This window comes from Rhineura floridana, chromosome 2, assembly GCF_030035675.1.
Source record: "Rhineura floridana isolate rRhiFlo1 chromosome 2, rRhiFlo1.hap2, whole genome shotgun sequence".
NCBI classification, from domain to species: domain Eukaryota; kingdom Metazoa; phylum Chordata; class Lepidosauria; order Squamata; family Rhineuridae; genus Rhineura; species Rhineura floridana.
The window spans coordinates 232,470,803-232,495,494 of NC_084481.1; the positions used below are offsets into that span (position 1 = coordinate 232,470,803).

The 24,692-nt window shown below is 44.9% G+C and overlaps 1 protein-coding gene across 1 annotated transcript in view; it reads left to right on the forward strand.

The window, feature by feature from the left end:
* Positions 1-24,692, forward strand: part of LOC133378047 (maestro heat-like repeat-containing protein family member 2B) — an 82,512-nt gene that overhangs the window by 36,541 nt on the left and 21,279 nt on the right. The window contains exons 19-28 of the mRNA XM_061612826.1: positions 659-738; positions 2,289-2,424; positions 4,699-4,794; positions 7,534-7,635; positions 8,118-8,241; positions 10,487-10,596; positions 11,491-11,643; positions 14,348-14,502; positions 18,735-18,897; positions 22,595-22,785. Of these exons, the coding sequence (XP_061468810.1) occupies positions 659-738; positions 2,289-2,424; positions 4,699-4,794; positions 7,534-7,635; positions 8,118-8,241; positions 10,487-10,596; positions 11,491-11,643; positions 14,348-14,502; positions 18,735-18,897; positions 22,595-22,785 (1,310 nt within the window). The remainder of the gene's footprint in view (positions 1-658; positions 739-2,288; positions 2,425-4,698; positions 4,795-7,533; positions 7,636-8,117; positions 8,242-10,486; positions 10,597-11,490; positions 11,644-14,347; positions 14,503-18,734; positions 18,898-22,594; positions 22,786-24,692) is intronic.

Consider the following 24,692-nt stretch of genomic DNA (forward strand, 5'->3'; position numbering starts at 1 on the left):
CCACAAGTTGGGGTTGAACCACATATTCCAACACTCATCACATCTCTAGACCAAGACAGGTCTACTATAAAAACAGAGCTCACAGCCATTTTTTCAGCTACCTGAAATGACATGCATGCATACCAGTGAGCTGAATGCTGCCTTTGCTGCACTCTTGTCCCTCCCTCCACCTTCAAGTGGGCTGACCACCCAATAAAACGCATGCATGCGCACACACAAATGTTTGTCCATTCATGTATCCATCCATCCATCCATTACTCATTACTAAAATGTGTGAACAAAAATGCACAACTGCTCCGAGGACTGGAGAGTTAGGTTTCCTGATGACGTTACAGGACCCAACCAATCAGCACTGTGCACAGCCACCTCCTGCTCTTTTTCCTAGAGCTCAGCCTTGTAGTACAGATCTGTGTTTTGGCTGAATGTAGTGAGGGCCCTTCCAGATCAGCCTCGTTGCTCTTAAAATATTACATCTGTGTTTTTCATCCTTGGTTTGAGTGCCCACTGCTGCCTTCAGGGTAAAAAAATCACTGGCTGCTTAATCCCTCCTTGGTATCTGCTTTGACCATTAAGGCCACAATGTGTCCCAGGAAGAAAACTCTCTGTCCCTGAAGGGTATTGTTGATTCTTTTTGTCCTTTTTCTTCTCATGTTCTTAGGATTTCATCAAAGAGGAGCCACTGGATTCTTTGAATACCCCACTTCGTTCCAAAGCCATAACTGCCCTTGCATTCCTGAGGTAGGCTGTTTCCTGACAATGGCAACAGTTTCTTAGCCCTGTCAACCTAACAGGCCGGTACAGATTCGAATTTGTGCTTTGTCCACTAGCTGCGATCTGGTTTTTATTCTCTTGCAAATAATATTGCTATAATCGGCGACAATTTTAAAGGAAATATCAGTAATTTTGAAAGGCAATGTCTATATTTGCCAGGAAATATCAATAAAATTATCATTCTTAATATTGATATGTTAGAGGCTGACTTTAAAAAAGTGTTTGAAAATAGCCGTGGAAAATCGCTACATAAAAATCCGATCTGCAAAATAGAGGATAAGCAAATGAATGGAAATTTTGGTACCAAAACCGAATTGGACAGAATTCTAGCACACCCCTAGCTGGAGGATAACCCTGTGCATTTCATGTATAGCCTGCCTGGTACCACCTTTGCCAGCTGCCTCTAAATGCAGTGCAGGACATTGCCCTGTTACAGGAGAAAGGAGAATAGCTCATTGTAAGTTCAGCTTAAAAAATGGAGTGAATTCCACTGCCCCACTGACATGGAGTCACTAGCCACCACTGCTCTCAAACTCACTCCTTCATACACCAGTCACGCGCAACCCAGCACAACTATCCTTCCAACATTAGTTCTGCCTCTGCAGGTCCCAAGACACTGATATTCACTAGCCACTCTATTTTTCTGTTACCCTCCCAAAGTGCCCTCCCCACTCCTTTTTCCTCGGGCCTGCCCCTCTTTTGTGGAATAGCATCCCTGTCAAGATACGGTAGGTGCCCACTCTCCTCAGTGCTTTCCGGAAACAATTGAAGATATTCTTGTTTGGCCAGCCTTTTCCAGTATTTATCAGAGCTTGGAAAAGTTACTTTTTTTGAACTACAACTCCTGGCTGGGGCTGATGGGAGTTGTAGTTCAAAAAAAGTAACTTTTCCAAGCTCTAGTATTTATATTGCTTGTAAACCACGTTTCAGTTGTTTTTCTGTACCGCTCCGAAAACTGTTTTTATTGTACGTTTGTCAATCACCGTGAGACGCAGGTAAAAGATGCAGCTAAAAGATCCATTAATAAAGCAACAATACATAATAATAATTCTCCCTTCCCTCCAAGCTAACAGCCTTATCATGCACAGTACCAAAAAACCAAAAAAACACACATGCACACAATAAGGACTTGGAGCAAATTAGAATCACAATGACCTCACATGGAAGATGCTCTTGATGGATCTCATCAGTTGGTTGGCTGGCCAACCTTCCATTACTGGAGCAAACAGGACACTTAGGAAGGATTAACACCAGCTACAATTGACCAGGCACGGTGATTGGAGAGCTTTGCTTCCATCTCCATTCTCTGCCTTTGGAGCTGCAGAGCTTCCAGTGATTCTTTGATTCATACTAGAGGTGAGCAGAAAGGATAAAGCCAGCCTTTATTCTTACCTGCCTGTACTGATGCTATAATTTGCAGATGGGGGTTGTAAATAAATGGCACACACAATGGTTCACATTACTATTCTTTAAGAGATGTCTGTGAGCCTCTGTTTATGTAACTTTGTCTTTGCCAGCAAAATGAAGCCATGTTTGACCATGGAGGAAATTCGCAGTCTCCTTGATCTTAGCATCAAAAGTTTGTTTTCCCTTCCTCCCCTGGAGCAGCTGAAAGAGAAAAGGGAGACAGCAAGAGATGCTGTAGACATAGAGGTACGTGGTAAGAGTTTCTTTCTAGATTCCCTTTTCAGGCATGCTTGTGGGTGTCCTGGATGCATTTAAGCTGGCTACTGTGTGGAACATTTGGATGCAGGAGAGCTCAGTTCAGCTGGCATTTTAATCCAACCCCCCCCCCAATTCCTGGAACAATACCATTTGAATTTTTTGGAAATTCTTTTGTCATTTTCACTTCTCTGTATTTTGCAGTGCAGTTCTTCAGCCAAGAAATGTGTACAAAAATGCACATGCTAGGGAAAGGTGTGCACAAAATGTGTATGCTTGTCACAATAACATACAAGAATGTATCGTATTAGGGAAGACTGCTTGCTAAAATGCAGGAATTGGGCAAATTTGCGTACCGAAATATTTCTACTTGGAAAATTATCTGCACAAAAAGGCATACATATTTTCATGCTGACTTTTCAAATAAATAACTGATAAATAAATTGCGGACTGATGCAGAAATGGGTGACCTGAACATAAGATTGGGAAAGTGGGGAAATGAGGGAAATATTTGACATAGCACTAAGTCAAACATTCCAAGGATTTGGAATCTACTTGGATTTTCCCTTGTGCAATGGAACTTTCTCTCCCTCCCACATGCCCCCTAAATCTGTTCTGAGGATTCCCTCAACCCTCCAGAGCATATTTGGGGATGGTGTGGTTGTGAGCAGGGAGGAGTGGGTGGGACATCCCCTTGCTCTAGTTGAAGTTGTTCTACAAGCACAAGAATTTAGTTAAGGAATACCGCCCACTGAAACTGACAGATTTGTCCATCCCTAGCGGAACAGAACACTGCACTAGATGGAGCCTGGAGCTTTAGTTCTGATGCAGCAAGGCTGTTCTTATTTCTACTTTTCATCCTGGACAATCTCTTTGTGCTCATATTTTCTGCTCCTGCATTTATGGATATAATTCATCGTTTCACACCTGACCTTTGAGGCCTCAGTCTTCCTCTGACTAATCCTGTATTTTTTACAGACTTTGGATCTCTGGAATGCCTCAAACTGAGCACAGCTCAGGGCAGAAGCAGTGATCTTTTTGCCCATTTCTTCCCCTCATTCAGTTATGAGGATATCTTTTTTTAAAAAAAACTGCATTCCACAGAATACAACAGAAAAGGCTATTGTATACACAATGCTGGCCACAGGCTTAACTGCAAAATGAGTTACCCGGGCAGGCTGTGAACTGAGGCAAAGGGACAGAAAAGGAGAATCCAGGAATGGGGCAGGTGCACTTTCCTCAGCATCTCTGCCACAGCAAGAGAGATATTCATCTCTGGTCCTGCTTAAGACCAAGTTAGACACAACTGAGGCAGCATGTGAACAGTCCCAGCATATTTGTTTGCTTGTTTATATTTATTTAAATCAAGTTCTTCCACAGCAGATTGCAGATTTGTTGAGAGTAGGGCAAGTTTGGTGGTTGTGCATTTTGCACACAAAAGGTCCCCAGCTCAAATCCAGGTATCTCCAGTTTAAAGAAGGATCAGGTAGCAGGTGACAGGAAAGGCCCTTCTCTGCCTGATGTGCTGGGGAGCCAGTAACAGCAGGCAGTATTGGGCTGGATGGACAAGCCATCTGTCCTGATATAAGGCAGCGTCCTAAACTCAGAATGCCCTTCCTCATGTTGCTGCTTTGCCTGTAGGGGAAAAGATCCCATATCTTTTCTCCTACAGAGGGAAAAGTAACTTGGAGTGGGCAGTTATGATTGGGGGAAATGGCCACTGGATTGGGCTGATGGGAGTTGTAGTTCAAAAAAGTAACTTTTCCAAGCTCTGGTGGGGAAAGAGTTAAACATCCTTCTTTCCCCAGCATGTGATAAATTTTCCCCAGTGGGATTAATACAGGATCTTTGGATGGAGCAATATTCGTTGGAGAAACGGCATCAAGGAAAAGGTCTAACCCCATCTCCCACCCCAGGGCTGTGCTCTGGCCTCTGGGAAAGGGCTGTAGCTGTCGCTCAGTGGCAGAACATCAGCTTTGCATGCAGAGGGCCCCAGGTTCAATCCCTGGCATCTCCAGGTAGAATTGGGAATGACCCATCAGAAACCCTCTGGAGAGCTGCTGCTAATCAGTGTCAACACTACTGAGCTAAATAGACCACAGGTCTGACTCGGTATAAGGCAGCCTCCTATGCGCTGACTGGGCCATATTGGACATCTGCTGCTGCTATTAAACTTTTAAAAAACTTCTCGCCATCCAGTGATGGATGATCTGATGTCACGTCTGGTTTGGCCCCTGGGACTCACGACTTACATTGTGGTTTCAGTTACTGTATGCTTGTTCCATGGATGCCCTTGGAAAACTCATGAAGAGCATCGTAGAGGAACACCCAACGTCTGAACTGATGGACGAAATGTTCCAGGTGAGCAGCCATGTGTATCCAGGAGGAAAACAGTCATTGGTGTTTGGAGGTCTGGACTAGGCAGCCCGTTTAAGGCCTTTTCAGGCAGCTGAGCATGCTGAAAAGCCTCCCTACGAATGGGACCCCCATCTTACCTAGGGAGATGGTGAGCTCTCCAACTCCGGAGGCCTTCAAGAGGCAGCTGGATGGATGAGTATGCTTTAAGTTGGATTCCTGCACCAAGCAGGGGGTTGGACTCGATGGCCTTATAGGGCCCTTCTCCAACTACAATTCTGTGATTGTCAGGTGATCCTCCTCTGTTAATCCACTCAGTAATAAGTGAATAAAGTGATGAAACTGAGGTTATCATACTTTGGACACATCATGAGAAGACATGATTCCCTAGAAAACATAATAATGCTGGGAAAAACAGAAAGGAGTAGAAAAAGAGGAAGGCCAAACAAGAGATGGATTGATTCCATAAAGGAAGCCACAGACCTGAACTTATAAGATCTGAACAGGGTGGTTTATAGTAGATGCTGTTGGAGGTCGCTGAATCATAGGGTCTCCATAAGTCGTAATTGACTTGTAGGCACATAACAATAAGTGAGCATGTTTTGCCCAAGCTGCAGCTTCTGGACTGTCTTCAAGGGCAGCCTCACATAAAGCCAGGGGTGTAGACATCTGGGGTTGCATGGAGTCATAGACCCCTTACTTTTTGGGGAACAGTGTCCCAGCCAGGTCTCTATGTACAAGCCAGTCAACACAAAAGTGGAGTGTGTTAGCCACTGAGATGAGTCCTTGTCCTTCTGTGCTGAATAGAGCCAATCAGAGTGAAAGGAGGTGAGTCAGCCACTGAGAAGACTCTTCTCAGTAGCTAACAAACACCCTCTCCTTTCATGCTGATTGGCTCTTAGGGATGTCTGTTGTAGTGGTGGACAGGAAGGGAGATGAAGGAAAGTGGAAAAGGGCGTGGCTGTGACTATCATGAAAAGACCCTGAACTTCTGAATCTGCCACTACACTATTGCATCCAGGTGGTTACCATCACATGAATCAGTGTGGCAAGGCTATCTCTGTCCAGGACTGGTTGTAGCTGGTGAAGCAGCCAAAGCAGGTAAAAGGCACTCCTTGCCACTGCGACAACTTGCAACTCCAGAGACAATGAAGGCAGGGACCTTTCCTATACTTTTTCGGCACCTGCTTAAAAACAATTTTTGGGCAAGTCTGTCCAGGCACATAGATGCTGATGTCTTTTAATCTCTTTTTAGTCTACTGCTGTTTTTAATCATTTTTTTAAAAATGTTTTAATTTCTTGTTTTTATTGATAATTTTAATTTTTTGTGTGTGATGCATTTAGGGGGTTTTCACAATCAAGTGGTAGATAAATTTTAATATATATATATATATATGATGGATCTTGGAGCACCCCAAACTATGAACTTGTTCTTCCAAGGGAAGGGCAACCCCATGCACAACATGCCTTCTGTCTAATTCCTGGAACCAGACACTTCCAATGCCAAACCAACAGGGTTTCTGTCTTGTCAGGATTCAACCTCAGCTTTTTGGCCCTTATCCAGCCCACCACTGTGCCCAAGCATAGTCTAGGACCTGCAGAGCCACACCTGATTCCAATGTCAAATAAAAAATAGCAGCAGTACAAAATTATCAGTAGCAAATTGTTGTTGTTGTTGTTGTTATTGTTGTCATTATCATTATTACTTACATTTATCCGTCGCTTTATCCATGGGTGGGGAACCTTTGACCCTCCAGATGTCGCTGAACTACATCTCCCATCAGCCCCAGCAAGTACGGCCAATGGTCAGGGATGATGGGAGTTGTAGTTCGGCAACATCTTTATACAAAGAAAGTGTCTCAAAGCAACTTGACAAAAATAAAACACACCGCATAAAAACAATTTAAAACCAGAAACACTGAAGAACAAACAATATAACATAAACTGCTTATCCGGCAGCATATTAATAAGGACAAGTCCTACCCACCCCACTAAAAGGTGAGCCCCGTCATAGGAGGCTTAATTACCAAATGCCCGAGAGAACAAAACGGTCTTAGCCTGGAGGATGGTGCCAAGTGTGTCTCTTTGGGGAGAGCATTTCACAGACAGGGTCGGGGACACCACTGAAAAGGCCTGTTCTCCTTTAGATCACATCATGGAGTGCAGCAGGCTCAGGTGAATGGAGATGTCAGGGACTGAACCTGGACCTTATATATACAAACAAGTGTGTTTTTGCATTGAGCAATGGCCTGTCCCAGTGAAGTCTGGCCTTGGCAACAAGAGATTAATTCTGCACAGTTTTCATTCTGAACACCTAAATGACTCCCCCTCTCTGCTCATCAGATGATCAATATGATGAGTGGGAAGGAGCCATATGCATCTTCATCAGGGCTCACCCATCCTAGCTCTGAGGGCTCTTTTTTTTCCCACCACCAAAATTGGTGGGGTCTTGGGGGCCCAGAATAATTAGGATCAGGCCCCTGAATTGCAGGCTAGCCTCCCATGCTGTAGAAGATTTTGCTGCCATCTGATGATGTCCGTTCCTTTAAAGATACTGCCATGTGCTTGCTGCCTTGGTCTCCTACTGGGAGGAAGGGCGGGATATAAATCTAATAAATGAATGAATAAATAGTAAATAAATAAGTCTTGAATAAAAGTGATTAAATTCCTAAGGGGGAGGGGAACGTTTCTCCTACAAGAGGTTTTCTCATTTCATCTATGCTTCTCTTCCTGCTTTGCCAACAGCTCATCGATCCCTGGTTTACTCAAACAGAGGGCAGCCGGGAGAAAGCCCTGCAGGCCAGCTTCCAGACCTTGACTGCCTTTCAAGAGAACTTTCACCTCCCTGTGAGTTTCCTGCTCTTTGCCTCTTTGCCGGCTGCTCAGCACATCTCAGCCCACAAGGTGCTAGGAGTATTCTGGAAAGCTCAGAAACGTTTTTTGCAATGAGGCAAAAAAAAAAAAAATCTGTCTATTGCTTTCCTTTTCCTTTTTATCCTTTAATCTAGATTAACTATTTCAGCTTCTAGTTAAATGTGCTTGAGGATTAAGCTGGATGGAGCAAACCTTAGCAAACTGGTATGTAAAAGCCTTTGTAAAAGGAATCATTCTGAGCTTGCTTCTGACATGCAGTAAGCGTACCATAGGGACCTCCTTTGCTTGCCTAGGAAAGGCGTTCCATAAACACCACCACAATAAAGGCAGGGCACTCACCACACCCATCTCACCTCCGACAGGAGGGACACCCCAAAAAGGTCATAAAGATCAGACAGGCTCATAAATACAGAGGTTATTTTTAATTCTTCGGGTTTTTCCCTTTGCTTTGGTAGGATGGAGAAAATTTCCAACAATTTGGGTCACTGGTTGCATTCCTTGCCCCCTACACCTGTGACAATTCCATCAGATGCCGGCAGTGGGCAGCCCAATGCATAATTTGCCTCATGCACATACAAGGTGAGAGCATTATGAAAGGGGACAGTGTGACTCCCCAATCTTTGTCCCCCTTTCTAAGAAACCACATTAACTATGGAATTCATTCCCGTGGGAGGCAATGATGGCCATCATCTTGGATGGCTTTAAAAGAGGGTTAAACAAATGTATAGAGGATAAGGCTATCAGTGGCTAGTAGCCATGATGGCTGTGTTCTGCCTTGTCAGTCAGAGGCAGTGTGCTTTTGAATACCAGTTGCTGGAACTTGTGGGAGGGGAGAGTGATATTATACTCAGGTCTTGCTTGTGGGCTTCCCAGAAGAGGAATCTGGTTGGCCATTGAGAGAACAGGATGCTGGACTAGATGGGCCCCCTTTGGCCTGAAGGTTGAAAGAGAAATAAACCACTATGATGTTGTTGCTTACTCTCCTCTTCCCCAACTGGTGAGAAGTTCAAGGAGTGGGCAGATCGGCCTAATTCCATTTCGTGTGTCTTCAGTCCCATTTTCTGTTCTTTTTTAACACACACACATACACACTCCACATTTAAATTTGTACACATTTTGTGAACTTTCCCCCAAAATATGTCTTTTGTACACGTTTAAAATGTGCACTTTTGCCTGCTTTCCCATGCTTTCCCCAGTACAATACACATTTTTGTATGCCCTTTTTTGGAAGCAAAACTGCTTGGGGGGAAACCTGAGCATTGCGTAGTCCAACTCAGGCTGCATTCTGATCCAGCCATAGGTTCAGCAAGTGTGAGTTAAGTGGGTTAGCTTTAAAAGATGGACAAAACCAAATTCCCTCCTGTCCCAAAAGGCAGCATTATTTGGATTTTGGATTCCTTTTGAGGAGAGAACATTGAGCACTGGGGAGATCTTTGTAATACTTGCTTTATTTATAATTTAACAAATAAACAGAGGCAGAGAGAAGCTCCTGCAACGCAAGAGATCTGCAACTCTACATCACATCCACAGAGAGAGAAAGACTATTACCTCTCAAGAAGGGATGGAAAGATCTGACCATTTTGGTTTCCTGATTCTCATTCTTCCCTACCTTAATTTCAGTTCTCTACATTTCTGCAAGAATTTGTGATTTTTCTTAAAAAAAAAAAAATCCAGCATTTTAGTTCAAATTTCTCCTGATAAACACATTTTTGTACACAGTTTTCACTCATTCACTAATTTCACTAATTATGTGTTGTAAACCGCACAGAGAGCTTCGGCTATGGGGTGGTATACAAATGCAATAACTAAATAAATAATGTGCATGGTTTTGCAAGCAATTTCTCATCATATAATGCATTCTTGTATGTTATTTTCTCTCATTTGTATCCACCCTTTCCCCTAACATATGCATTTTTGTAAACATTGTTTGGTTGACGAACTTCATGGCAAAATGTGAATCAGCGCAAATTTGGAAGGGTGCCTGTGCTTCAGTTCTCCTGTTGTTTCGGAAAGTGTGAATGTGATAGAGATGCAAACTGAATCAAATTTCTCACCCATCCCCACCCTCAAGGTACCTCAGGGAACATGGGGAACTGACTTGTACCAAGTGAGACCATTGGTCCATCTAGCTCAATATTGTCTACACTGACTGGCAGCAGGCTGCACTCCCAGGTTTCAGGCAGGAATCTCTCCCAGCCCTGCCTGGAGATGCCATTGAAGATTGAACCTGGGTCCTTTTGCATGCAAAGCAGGTGCCCTGCCACTGAGCCACAGCCCTTTCCTTCAGCCAACTCACAGCTCTGTCTCTTTCACTAGAAAAAACCACAATGCTGGGAAGAACTGAAGGAAGTAGAAAAAGAGGAAGGCCAAACAAGAGATGGATTGATTCCATAAAGGAAGCCACAGACCTGAACTTACAAGATCTGAACAGGGTGGTTCACCACAGATGCTCTTGGAGGTCACCGATTCATAGGGCCGCCATAAGTCATAATTGACTTGAAGGCATATAACAAGAACAACAGAAAGTCTGCACGGGCAATGTTTTTTGCATAGGGACACCTGCCTCCAACTGGCAGCTGGGTGGGAGGTGTCACATTCCCCAGGCTCTGATAAGTCAGTGCAATATTCTCAGCTTTCTCCTAGCATGAGCTGCCACTGAAGAAACATTCTGGGCTCTTGTCTTAACACATACCTGCCTGACAAAACTGCTATACGCAAGAGTTCGGTTCTTCCTTTTAGCAAAATCTAGCCAGCAGGAGATGAAATAGAAAATAGTTTACTAGTTCTTCCCTCTCCCCAATTTTCTGACTCTTTCCTTTTCCAGCTCAGTCAAGCTTGACAGCAAAGGAGGAAGAAGAAATGTCGTCCGCCTGTAACGAGCTCAGGGGCGACGTTCATGATGATCTATTCAGGGCATCATGCAGAATGGCTAAGGTGACCGTCTCCACTTGGGGAATATCCCAATAATTAGGGTAACATCCATGAGCCCAGATTTGTTTGGCTATACATTTTCTCAGTGGTCAAAGTGAACTGCAGCGCCGATACCCTCATTTTTTAGTGCAATTGTTTCTCAGATATCGTGACAAATGTTCAATGAGAACACGACGAACACAGCTCTTGCGATGGAAGTTGATGGCTCAGGCCAGCCATCTGTTTCTCCGGGGAAAGGCAGGATAGCCGCCTATCCTGCTGTACAGACCTCTAGTTGAAGGGCTGCCTAATCCAAGTCCAGTTTAAAGAAGCTCCCCATCAGTACGTCTGGTCATAGTCTTCCTCACTATAGTGAGATGGATTGACTTCTTTTTAAATCATAGTAACTGTTGCTAAAATTTCATCTATGGGTTGCATTCAGTACTTTGAGTAAACCCATTGAAATTAATGGCCCTAAGTCAGTCATACCCATTTTATTGCATTACAGTTTGAATTCTACGGAATGCAAATTGTCATAAAATATATGAGAAATAAAAGTTTCAATAAAATATAATTAAAAGCCATTAAGCATCTAGCACTGTACACTTCAATTGATACAACTGGCAGGAAAACCATTAAGTGGTCCGCCAAGATTGTCAGCAATTTTCAAGTGGTCGGTGGGGGGCAAGGTTTGGGAACCACAGCTATGGGACATCAGAAGAGCCTGCGGGATCAGGCCAAAGGCCCACGTAGTCCAGCACTCCGTTCTCAGAGTGGCCAACCAGTTGCCCCTATGGGAAGCCCACAAGCAGAGCGTGAACACAACAGCAATCTCCCCAAAGCATGTACAAAGCGTGTACGCTACCCCCTGTGGTGTAGGCATTCCTATCACATCCTTTATTTCTGATGTGTTTACAGGTGGTCAGTGCACATTTCCCACCAACTCAAGCCCTGGATTTCATAGAGGCTATCCTAGAAGACTTGGTGTCCGGAAACAAAATGTGTGCTGCTGCTGCTGGCCGCTGGCTGCTGACCATACTTCAAGACTCCGGAGATACTATGGAAGCACAGGTGACTGCTTGCCAGCACGGCGGGCTTTTTAAAGCTTTGCTTGATGTGCATTGGACAGATCTCCCAATGCAGCTCTGGATTCATTTATATGTGGCTTCCTGAACAGGGCCGGCATTTGCAAATGCGGGGCCCAATTTGGAACCTTATGGCAGGCACTGATTTCCATGAAGCAGTGGAAACAGAAACAAGCGCTGCGGCGGATAGCAGGGCAGGAGCTTCAGAGTCTCCCGCCATTCCCCCGCTTCACCTACCTTTCTCTCTGCTGTTTTTTGCAGCTGCACACTGTGTGCGCAGGTTTGCCATCAATGAAGATGGCAGCCGAGGTTTCCCTAAGGGGCTGAAGCCTCTGCCGCCATCTTGGTTGATGGCAGCAATGCACATGTGTAGCACACATGCGTACCATCAACCAAGATGGCGGCAGAGGCTTCAGCCCCTTAGGGAAACCTCAGCTGCCATCTTGATTGATGGCAAACCTGCGCGTGCAGTGTGCGCAGCCAAAAAAACAGCACAGAGAAAGGTAAGTAGAGTGGGGGAGTGGCGGGTGGTTTGGGATCTCCCGCCCTGCGATCTGCGGTACCAATCCTGCCATGAATTGCAGAAAGGGAGTGCCAGGGCCTGGGGCAGGCTGGTGTCCAAGGGCCCTGGCATGCCTGGAGCTGGCCCTGGCCCCCACTAAGCCTTTAAGGTGCAATTCCCCCACGAGCACGGGCCCCCCGCTAAGCGTGGGGCCTGATTGGGCCCAATCAGTCCAATTGGTATTTTGCCGGTCCTGTCCCTGAAGCACCACAGAGCCATTGCTTTCGCTTTAGAGCAGAGATGAGGAATGTGTTTCAGCCCAAGGGCAGCCATCCCTCCTTGGGACACTTCTGGGGGTTGTAGATGTGGCCAGAGGCAGAAGTGGGCTGGGCAATAGATGGGCCTCCTACCTTTGGACAGAAGACTGCATTCTGGCTATATGACAGTCACAACTTTCTGCGCATACCTGTCTCTTCATCCAGTCAAACAAAAGGTCCAGCTAGACAAATGCACTGGAGAAGAGTGCAGAGCAGGGCTGGGGAGTTGGAAACATGGGAGCATAGGACACTGCCTTATACTGAGGTGGACTAGGGCCACATTCTCACCATACATTGATTCCACTATTATTCCACTCTAAATGGTCGTGGCTTCCCCCCAAAGAATCCTGGGAAGTGTAGTTTGTGAAGAGTGCTGAGAGTTTGGAGATGCTATTAGGAGACCACTATTCTCCTCAGAGAGCTGCAGTTCCCAGAGTTCCCTGGGAAGTAGGACTGACCATTAAACCAATCAGGGAATTGTAGCTGTGAGGGAAATAGTGGTCTCCTAACAACTCTAGTTGTGTATCGCTGAACACTAAAGTCAGGATCATTCAGACTATGGTATTCCCAATCTCTATGTATGGATGTGAAAGTTGGACAGCAAAAAAAGCGGATAAGAGAAAAATCAGCTCATTTGAAATGTGGTGGAGGAGAGCTTTGTGCATACCATGGACTGTGAAAAAGACAAATAATTGGGTGTCAGAACAAATTAAACCAGAACTATCCCTAGAAGCTAAAATGATGAAACTGAGGTTATGATAGTTTGGACACATCATGAGAAGACATGATTCACTAGAAAAGACAATCATGCTGGGAAAAACAGAAGGGAGTAGAAAAAGAGGAAGGCCAAACAAGAGATGGATTGATTCCATAAAGGAAGCCACAGACCTGAACTTACAAGATCTGAAGAGGGTGGTTTATAGCAGATGCTCTTGGAGGTCACTGATTCACAGGGTCACCATAAGTCATAATCGACTTGGAGGCACATAACAGCAACAAACAACAACTCTAGGCACCCTTTAAAGTGGAATAACCGTGAAATAAATGTATAGTGTGAATGTATCCAAGCTCAGTAGTGTCTACACTAACTGGCAGCAGCTCTCCAAGGTCTCAGGCAGGGGACATTCCCAGTCCTACCTGGAGATGCTGCTGGGGATTGAACCCGCAGCCTTCTGCATGCAAAGCAGATGCTCTGCCACCAGGCTACGGCCCTTCCCCTAAAATTCTAGGTCCAGAGTAGGGTTGGGTTGGGTCAAGACTGCCAGTAGGAAGAAACATTGGAAGTTGCCTTACACCTAGTCAGACCATTGGTCCATCTGGCTAGGTTTTGTCTACACTGACTGGCAGCAGCTCTCCAGGCCTTCAGGCAGGGGACATTCCCAGTCCTACCTGGAGAAGCAAGATAAGAAGTAATGAAGCAATTCACCTGGACATCATTATGAATATTTACTGTGATGGGTGCGCTGTCGCCAACCACAGATCCACAAACATGCTGTGGACCACTGGAACGAAGCTTGCAGACTACAGTTTGGGGACTCCTGGTGTAGGTAATACTCTGGAGAAAGGGCCACAGCTCAGTGGCAGCGCATCTGCCTTGCATGCAGAAGGTCCCAGCTTTAGTCCTCAGTGTATCCAGGTCTGGCTGGGAAAAGATCCCTGGCTGAAACCTTGGGAAGCCACAGTGTGGATGAGACTGAGCAAGACAGACCAGTGGCCACCACTCGGCGTAAGGCAGCTTCGTAATGTTCCCATATACGGAGAAAGCAGTGCACCCTTAAATTGCTAGGAACACGTGGAATGGTTAAAATGTCATTTGCTCCGGAATGTGGGAAGATGCTGATCGCAATGTATGCTCATACTGTTCTGGGCAGGTATCTGAGATCTTGGACATATTCTACAGCCGCTTGCCTACCCTCAAGGAAGATGATCTGCGGCAGGTCCTGGTAGAAGCCGTGTCTGCTGTTGCCCATTATCATTTGGACACCGTGTTCAGCAGCCTCTTCCGGCGGCGCCTCCCAATGGACAGGTGCGTGCAAGAGTTAAGCTGAGGATTTAGGACACGGAATAATGGGCTCAAGTTGCAGGAAGCCAGATTTCGACTGAACATCAGGAAGAATTTCCTAACTGTTAGAGCCATACGACAATGGAACCAATTACCTAGAGGTAATGGGCTCTCCGACACTGGAGGCCTTCAAGAGGCAGCTGGACAGCCATCTAAAGAACGATAAGGAGATTGCAGAGAAGCTAAATGAATTCTTTGCATCTGTCTTCACAGTGGAAGATATAGGGCAGATCCCTGAACCTGAACTAACATTTGCAGGAAGGGATGCTGAGGAACTGAGACAAATAGTGGCAACGAGAGAGGAAGTTCTAGGCTAAATAGACAATATAAAAACTGACAAATCACCGGGCCCGCATGGCATCCACCCGAGAGTTCTCAAAGAACTCAAATGTGAAATTGCTGATCTGCTAACTAAAATATGTAACTTGTCCCTCGGGTCCTCCTCCGTGCCTGAGGACTGGAAAGTGGCAAATGTAACACCAATCTTCAAAAAGGGATCCAGAGGGGATCCCGGAAATTACAGGCCAGTTAGCTTAACCTGTCCCTGGAAAACTGGTAGAAAGTATTATTAAAGCTAGATTAACTAAGCACATAGAAGAACAAGCCTTGCTGAAGCAGAGCCAGCATGGCTTCTGCAAGGGAAAGTCCTGTCTCAGTAACCTATTAGAATTCTTTGAGAATGTCAACAAGCATATAGATAGAGGTGATCCAGTGGACATAGTGTACTTAGACTTTCAAAAAGCGTTTGACAAGGTACCTCACCAAAGACTTCTGAGGAATCTTAGCAGTCATGGAATAAGAGGAGAGGTCCTCTTGTGGATAAGGGATTGGTTAAGAAGCAGAAAGCAGAGAGTAGGAATAAATGGACAGTTCTCCCAATGGAGGGCTGTAGAAAGTGGAGTCCCTCAAGGATCGGTATTGGGACCTGTACTTTTCAACTTGTTCATTAATAACCTAGAATTAGGAGTGAGCAGTGAAGTGGCCAAGTTTGCTGACGACACTAAATTGTTCAGGGTTGTTAAAACAAAAAGGGATTGCGAAGAGCTCCAGAAAGACCTCTCCAAACTGAGTGAATGGGCGGAAAAATGGCAAATGCAATTCAATATAAACAAGTGTAAAATTATGCATATTGGAGCAAAAAATCTTAATTTCACATATACGCTCATGGGGTCTGAACTGGCGGTGACCGACCAGGAGAGAGACCTCGGGGTTGTAGTGGACAGCACGATGAAAATGTCGACCCAGTGTGTGGCAGCTGTGAAAAAGGCAGATTCCATGCTAGGCATAATTAGGAAAGGTATTGAAAATAAAACAGCCAATATCATAATGCCGTTGTATAAATCTATGGTGCGGCCGCATTTGGAATACTGTGTACAGTTCTGGTCGCCTCATCTCAAAAAGGATATTATAGAGTTAGAAAAGGTTCAGAAGAGGGCAACCAGAATGATCAAGGGGTTGGAGGGACTCCCTTACGAGGAAAGGTTGCAGCATTTGGGGCTTTTTAGTTTAGAGAAAAGGCGGGTCAGAGGAGACATGACAGAAGTGTATAAAATTATGCATGGCATTGAGAAAGTGGATAGAGAAAAGTTCTTCTCCCTCTCTCATAATACTAGAACTCGTGGACATTCAAAGAAGCTGAATGTTGGAAGATTCAGGACAGACAAAAGGAAATACTTCTTTACTCAGCGCATAGTTAAACTATGGAATTTGCTCCCACAAGATGCAGTAATGACCACCAGCTTGGATGGCTTTAAAAGATTAGACAAATTCATGGTGGACAGGGCTATCAATGGCTACTAGCCGTGATGGCTGTGCTCTGCCACCCTAGTCAGAGGCAGCATGCTTCTGAAAACCAGTTGCCGGAAGCCTCAGGGGGGGAGAGTGTTCTTGCACTCGGGTCCTGCTTGCGGGCTTCCCCCAGGCACCTGGTTGGCCACCGTGAGAACAGGATGGTGGAATAGATGGGCCACTGGCCTGATCCAGCAGGCTCTTCTTATGTTCTTATGTTCTTATCTGTTGGGAATGCTTTGAGTTGGATTCCTGCATTGAGCAGAGGGTTGGACTTGATGGCCTTATAGGTCCCTTCCAACTCTACTATTCTATGATTCTATGATTTTAGACTTTTGGGGAGAGGATTCCTCGACATTGGCACTGTATGCCAGAAACTGGACCCCCCCCCCGAATTTACATGAGTGGAATTCTAGGGAAAGAGAAAGTGACAAACAGCCCAATTGAAGAACTTGCTGCACAAGTGTCTGCGTCCACTGCATGCATAGTCCCTTGCACATCCCTTCACCACCTAGTAGTTGCGTATCTCTCATAAGAACCTAAAGAGAGCCTGGCTGCTGGATGAAGCCAGAGGCCCATCTAATCCAGCACTCTGATCTCAGAGGGGCTAACCAGATACCCCAATGGGAAGCCCGCAACCAGGACCTGGGTGCAAGAGCACTCTCCCCTCCTGTGGTTTCCAGCAAGTGGCATTCAGAGGTACCCTGCCTCTGACAGTGGAGGTAGAACATAGTCATTGTGGCTAGTAGCCACTGATAGTCATAGCCTCCATGAATTTGTCTAATCCTCTTCATGACGGAGCAAAAATATCAGAAACACGTCAGCCCTGTACAAATCACCTGTATCTGTGCACAATTAACCTCAGATAAGGACGTAAGAAGAGCCCTGATGACCCAACGCCATGTAGTCCAGTATCTGGTTCTCACTGTGGCCGAACAGGAAGCATGCAAGCAGGACCTGAGTGCAATAGCACAGGTTTTCCCTAGCAACTAATTTTCAGAGGCGGCGTATGTCTATCATGTCTACTGATAGCTTTATCCTCCATGAATTTGCCAAATCGCTATTTAAAGCGGAAACAGGCCGTACGTTTCTTGCGTAAATTGCCGTTGTGCACAGAGCCTACGCATGCGCAATCGGTGGCACATCAAGAGCAGTGGGCTACATCTAGCGTTCCCTGTAGGATAGCACAAGGGCTCTTGCACCAGCGGACGGGTGAGTTTTAATGAAGCACAAGAGAAGAATCCAATGCAACAGTTGCGCTAGCCTAGCGGAAACTTGTTGTGCAACAGCTGCTTATGCATTCTCTTGTGCAATAACATTCCACTCGTTGAAAATAATTTGCCAGCAGAACAAGCATACCGTTATATGACTTTAACTTGGTGCTACGTTGGATACAATCCACCAAGTTTAACCTTTAAAAGAGGAATAGACAGATTTTTGGAGGATGAAGCTGTCGCTGACTATTATGATGGCTATGCTCTGCGTCCACTGTCAGAAGCAGTATGCTTCTGAATACCAGTTGCTGGAAAACGCAGGGGAGACTGCTATTGTGCTCAGGTCCTGCTTGTGGGCTTTCCATTGGGGCATCTGGTTGGCCACAGTGAGACCAGGATGCTGGATGGGCCACTGGCCTGATCCAGAACGTTCTTCTTAGGTTCATATGTGGTGTCTTCTTCCTTGTCAGAAATTGTTTGCATTAACTTGGAGAAATCCTCTATATTTTGTTCTTGCACTCTTAAATTATATTCCTGTGGTGTGAGGACTAACAGATGAACAACAAAAGTGGATTTTGCAAGAGACTTATCCTGGAAGGCTGGCAGGACAAACGCCCATCATCTATTACTCAGCAGTGAGAAGACCTCATTGCCCTTTCTACATTTGAACATGCGGCTTATAATCGTCAATTTCACTTAGATACCTATTTGAACATATGGACAGCTTATCTTAATTTATATGTTTAAGTTAGGACTGATGGAATATTCTTACTGATAATGGCAGCCGGCAATGTTTTAATCTCTTTTTTCCCTGTTATATTTGCAAAATATTTTTTAAAAAGAAAAAGAAAATGATCAAAGCAAATTTTAAAACACAAAAAAACAATTAAAAAGACAATTTAGATAATAAAAACAATTTAAAGTTTACTGGAAAGAAAACCACCCACACACACCACGCTTGGCAACCTTGCAATGGTAAGTACAGCTCAAAACCCCACAACAACCAAAATTCTGAAGAAGTTCTAAAGAAATCCTCAAGTGCCCTGAGAATGAGGCAAAAAAATAATAATGGAAGCCTCTTTCTCAGAAGAAGAACACTTTCAAGAAAATGCAGGACAGATTTTGGTGCGGCTCTGCCAGTGAATGCAAAAAGTGTCGGATGAGGACTGCAACTTCTGTGTTGTTGAATTGCAGTGAAACAGGCGAGCTCTGGAGGTCTCTAGGCAAAGACCCTCCCCTTGCCGTGCTGATTCTGCACAAGTTAGCAGCCAGGGTTGCACAGCCTTCGAGTCTGGGAACCCCTTTGTCTTCCGACAGCGACGAGACTGTGGAATTTGCAGATGAAGAACCTCTGAAAGTAAGAGAGAAGGCGCAAGCCATCTTCTATCCTTTTTAGGAGAAACTGAGGAACAGGGACGAATTCTAAGGGCTGAGCAAAAATGGCCTCACAAAATTCTCCCTGGTATTTGTGGGCAGCAAAATTGGGGGGGGGGATTGCACTGAATATTAATTGAGGCAGAGCTTGAAAAAGTTACTTTTTTAAACTACAACTCCCATCAGCCCCAGCCAGCATGGCCACTGGATTGGGCTGATGGGAGTTGTAGTTCAAAAAAGTAACTTTTCCAAGCTCTGAATTGAGGAAAGTGGGATTCTCCAGCAGTATTTGGATGAGGGCAAAACGGGAATTTTCAGAATTTTTTTCAGAAAGCTCCCATCTGAGAAATGCTGACTCGCCTAATGTTGAATGGGACTAATGTTGAATAGGAAATGGACCTTTAGTGTGGCGGCACCTCCCCTGTGGAATTCCCTCCCCATAAATATTAGGCAGGCGCCATCCCTGCTATCTTTTTGGCGCCTTTTGAAGACTTTCCTCTTCCAACAAGCCTTTTAAGTTGACCTATCCCAGTCTGCATCTGTGTTAGTATTGCTTTTAATATGTCTTTTAATATCTTTAACCCTTTTTTAAAAGATGTTTTTAAAGTGTTTTTTAAAAACATTTTTAACATTGTTTTGTTTTAACGTATTTTAAGGTCTTTTTATGATGTTTTAAAGTGTTTTTAGTGTTTCTGTTTGCCGCCCTGGGCTCCTGCTGGGAGGAAGGGCGGGGTATAAATAAAATAATAAATAAATAAGAGCCTGGCTGCTCGATCAGGCCAAAGGCTCATCAGGTCTAGCATCTTGCTCTCTCAGTAGCTCACCAGAGGCCTATAGGAAGCCCTCAAGCAGGACCTGAGGGCAAAAGCACTTTCCCCACATATCGTTCTTTCCAGGAACTGGCATAGAGAGGCATATTGACAGAGCATAGCCATCATGGCTAGTAGCCACTGATAGCCTCACCCTCCATGAATTTTTCCAGTCCTCTTTTAAAGCCATCCAAGTCTGTGGCCATTGCTCCATTTTCTGTGAGTGCTCTGCCACCCTAGTCAGAGGCAGCATGCTTCTGAAAACCAGTTGCCGGAAGCTTCAGGAGGGGAGAGTGTTCTTGCACTCGGGTCCTGCTTGCGGGCTTCCCCCAGGCACCTGGTTGGCCACTGTGAGAACAGGATGCTGGATGAGATGGGCCACTGGCCTGATCCAGCAGGCTCTTCTTATGTTCTTATGAATTCCACAGTTTAACAATGTGCAGCATGAAAAAAGTACTTTCTTTTGTCTGTCCTGAATCTTCCAACATTCTGCCTTGTTGGATGGCCCCAAGTTCCAGCATTATGAGAGAGGGAGAGAATATTTTCTCTATCCACATTCTCCATGCCATGCTTAATTTTGTATGCTTCTATCATGTTGCCTCTGACCCGCTTTTTCTCTAAACTAAAAAGCCCCAAATGCTGCAACCTTTCCTCGTAGGGGAGCCGCTCCATCCCTTGATCACTCTGGTTTCCCTTTATGCATCCTTTGCCCCACTCACTTTTCCTTAAAACAAAAAAGCTGCAAATGTTTGTTTATTATTTATTATTTTTATTTATTACATTTATATCCCTCCCTTTCTCCCAGTAGGAGCCCAGAGCTGCATGTTGTAGCCTCATAAATGTTGTAGCCTTTCCTATGAGGAAATGGAAATCAAAATGATCAAGAGGTTGGAGCAACTCTCCTATGAGGAGTTGCTGCAACCCCTTGATCATTTTGATTTCCATTTTCTATTGTTTTTATCATTGCATCATATCAGCAGATGTGGGAAGTTAGGGGCTAAGAGAGAAGAACTGGTTCCTTCAGCAATACTGAAATCTACTGGGTTGGATCCACAGCCGCACTCAAACTTCCTCACTCTACACAGGTGCTGAAATTGCTTGTGGTGCTGTTTTGCCAAATATTCTCCAAGGCGTTGGGATATTCTCCAAGGGGCTACCTGAAAAAGGGCAAAAGATTTCTCAGAATATTCCTTCCTGAGAAATTTCATCTTGTCCCTAAGAATTCTCTAGTCTATGGATGTGCTAGAATTCCCCCTAATTCATATTTGGTACCAAATTTTCCATTAATTTACTTATTCCCTATTGTTGTGGATCAGATTTTTATATAGCCCCGCCTTTAAAATATCAATTTTTTATGAATAATTTTATCAATATTTGCTTTCAAAATATCAGTACAAATATCAAATTTTGGGGGGAAGGGGAAAATGGATTGGTAAAAGCAGCGGCTAGCAGACAAAGAACAAACTCAAATCTATCCCAGCCTATTAAGTTGACAGAATGCTTCTGAACTGGCACCAGCCAGTGAATCCCATCCCTGCTCAAGCCTTCTGTTTTCAAGGCCACCTCCTCGAACTGCATTAGCATAATGACACCTATAGAGTCTCGTAACAGAGGCGCGGCTCATCAGGTGCAGGCTGAGGCTGGGACTTAAGCAAAATAAAGAAGGGGGTAGGAGAAGAGTTTTGATGCACCTCAGCATTAACCAAAATGGAGACAATAGTCAAGAAATCAGAAGAAGGCTAATACTGGGGAGGGCAGCTGTGAGAGAACTAGAAAAGGTCCCCAAATGCAAAGCTGTATCACTGAACACCAAAGTCAGGATCATTCAGACCATGGTATTCCCGATCTCTATGTATGGATGTGAAAGGTGGACAGCGAAAGAAGCGGATAAGAGAAAAATCAACTCCTTTGAAATGTGGTGTTGGAGGAGAGCTTTGCGGATACCATGGACTGTGAAAAAGACAAATAATTGGGTGTTAGAACAAATTAAAGCAGAACTGTCACTAGAGAAGCTAAAATGATGAACCTGAGGCTATTCACTAGAAAAGTCAATAATGCTGGGAAAAACAGAAGGGAGTAGAAAAAGAGGAAGGCCAAATGAGATGGATTGATTCCATAAAGGAAGCCACAGACCTGAACTTGCAAGACCTGAACAGGGTGGTTTACAACAGATGCTATTTATCACTGATTTATAGGGTCACCATAAGTTGTGATCAACCTGAAGGCACATAACAACAGCATGATGGAAGCGCTGGCCTGAAGCTTCTCGCAAGAGTGCTCCCATTCCGGGCTTCCAGCTGAAACATCCACACTGACTGCCCATATGCTCACCATCCCCTCTGCTCCTGTGACCCTGGAGGCAGGGGAAGATGATGGAGCGTCTGAGAGCCACCAAGGAACTCGGGCAACTGGTGGAGGGACCTCCAGTCGTGGGTCAGGGATGTACAGATCCAAACTGGGTTCAGTTTTCTGAGTCCAATTCTGACCTGATGAGGAGAGTTCTCCCGTTGCTACCCAGCAGCGCTCCTCTGCTTTGCTCTCTAGAGAAGAGCATACCCTTCCCCAGAGGAGAGACTCCTCAAAGAGTCAGAGGAGGCAGTGTGCTTCTGAATGCCAGTTGCTGGAAACTGCAGGAAGGAAGAGAGCTCTTGCGCTCAGGTCCTGCTTGTGGGCTTCCCATTGGGGCATCTGGTTGGCCACTGTGAGAACAGGATGCTGGACTAGATGGGCCATTGGTCTGATCCAGCAGAGCTCTTCTGATGTTCTTAAGAGAGCTCCAGATTTGTTTTCTCTGCACTTCTGTGAGAATGGGCCGGTTTTAAAGGAAGTTCTCTCATACACATCTGGTGTGCCATCTCTTTCTCTGGTTAGGCCACTTGTGCCATCTATGAAGTCCTGTCCGTGCTGCAGACTGAGGAGGTTATCCAGGAGCTGTTCCCAGAGTTGTTCTGTGCCCTCCTGTGGCAGGTCAGCAAAACCCTGGAACAGAAGATGCCTATTTGCGAGGGCCGCCGGAGGCTGTTTCTGAGAGAACAGCAATTGTCTGAAGGCAACCCCTGCAGGTGAAACATATTTATTTATTTAACACAATTTATATGTAACGCAATCACTTTGTGCATCATCCTCAGGAGAACGGTGTCACCCGCTGTTGTTGTTACAGGTGATGCGTGGGGGTGGAATGATTGTGGGTGTTCCCTGGTGAGAGGAGGGAGCTCCAGGGGTGGGGAGGGTGCAGTTTTGCCCCACCTTTTGGTGAGAGCGTATGTTGGGGTGGTAGCGGCAGAAGCGGGAGTGATGCTGCTATCTGTACACACACACTCATGTGTGCGGTGGGTGAGGTGGCTTATCTTCCAGGTATATTCGTGTCTTGATCTGCCAGCAGTGATTGTAAAGTATTACATTTGTTATTTCAGGTTATATTGATGTTCAAGACGATCTTTTAAAATTCTTTGCATTGTCTTAAAATTTTAATTGGGTTTTTATGAAGTTTAATGTTAATGTCAAGATGTTAAGTTGGTTTCTTTTAAATGTTTTGTATTGTTTTAAATGTGTGCTTTGGTTTGATTTTTTATCAACACTGTAAACTGCTTGCATTCTTCTTTTCAAGTATGAAGCGGTGTACAAATTAATTAATTAATATGCTGCTTGAATGTAAGAAAACCTCTGAAGCAGTTTACAAAATCTCTCTTCCTCCCACGCCCTTTTGTGTGGACATTCTCTGGAAACATATAGATCTGATTTTCCTTGTGGCATCAGCCCTTCTCAAGAAGCAAAGGACTCTCTTCTTTGCAAGCAGGAACTAACAGTCCCAAAGCAGAGAGAGATGCACGCTTTGGGCATTCCACTTTTGCAGAGCCTTTCTTTTGGATTCCCTTCTGTGCAATACAGTCTGTATCTTTTTTTAATTATTTTGTTTGTTTCTTGGTTGGTTGGATTTTTATCTGAAAGGGACCCCTGGGTCTGGGCAGCAAACAAGAAAGTTAAAAAAAAAAAGAAATTTGAAAATAAAATGAAAACACATTTAAAACGTTAAGATCTAAAACATTTACCAACTTTAAAAAAAATATATTAAATTTTTACACAGCTAATAATCCCAAGGTTGGCAGGAACAATATCTCCCAGTCATCAAATGCCTGGGTGAACAGGAACGTTTTTTTTAAATCCCCCCTGAATGTTAATAATGGTGGGAACTGTTGTACCTCACCAGGGAGGGCATTCCACAAATGGGGGACCACCACCAAGAAGGCCCTGTCAGTAGGTTGGTGCCAACTGGGCAGCAATCACTGGCAGCACAGTCAAAAGGCCCTCCCCTGCTGATCATAAGCTCCAAAATGGGGGAAGGCACTCTTTTAGTTACTTCGGTCCCAAGTAGAGTTGCCAGGTTCCTGGCCTGAGACTGATCCTGTATCTTTAGGAGAAGAGAAAGTCAGCCAAGTGCAGGTGTCCCTGCAACTCTGTAATGGGAAAAACCACAAGGTGGAATTCTCCCTTCTGCCTGCACAACTTATACAGAAGACCTTGTGGTTCCCAGGCCCCACCTCCAAGAGGTCTTCTGTATCTTTAAAAGTTGTGCAGGGAGAAGGGAGAATTCCACCTTGTGGTTTTTCCCATTACAGTGTTGCAAGAACACCTGCACTTGGCTGACTTTCTCTTCTCCTAAAGATACAGGATCAGGCCAGGAACCTGGCAACCCTAGTCCGGAGTTTTTATTTTATTTTTATTTATTCATTGCATTTAGATCCCACCTTTCTTCCAAGAAGCTCAAGGTGGCATACATGGTTCTCCCCCTCCTGATTTTATCCTCACAAGCCTGTGAGGTAGGTTAGGCTGAGAGACTGAATGGCCCAAGGTCACCAATGAGCTTCATGGCTGAGTGGGGATTTGAACCCTGGTCTCCCACGTCCTACTGCAACACTCTAACCACTACACTACACTAGCTTTCTCAACATTCAAAGCTATGTCCACTAAT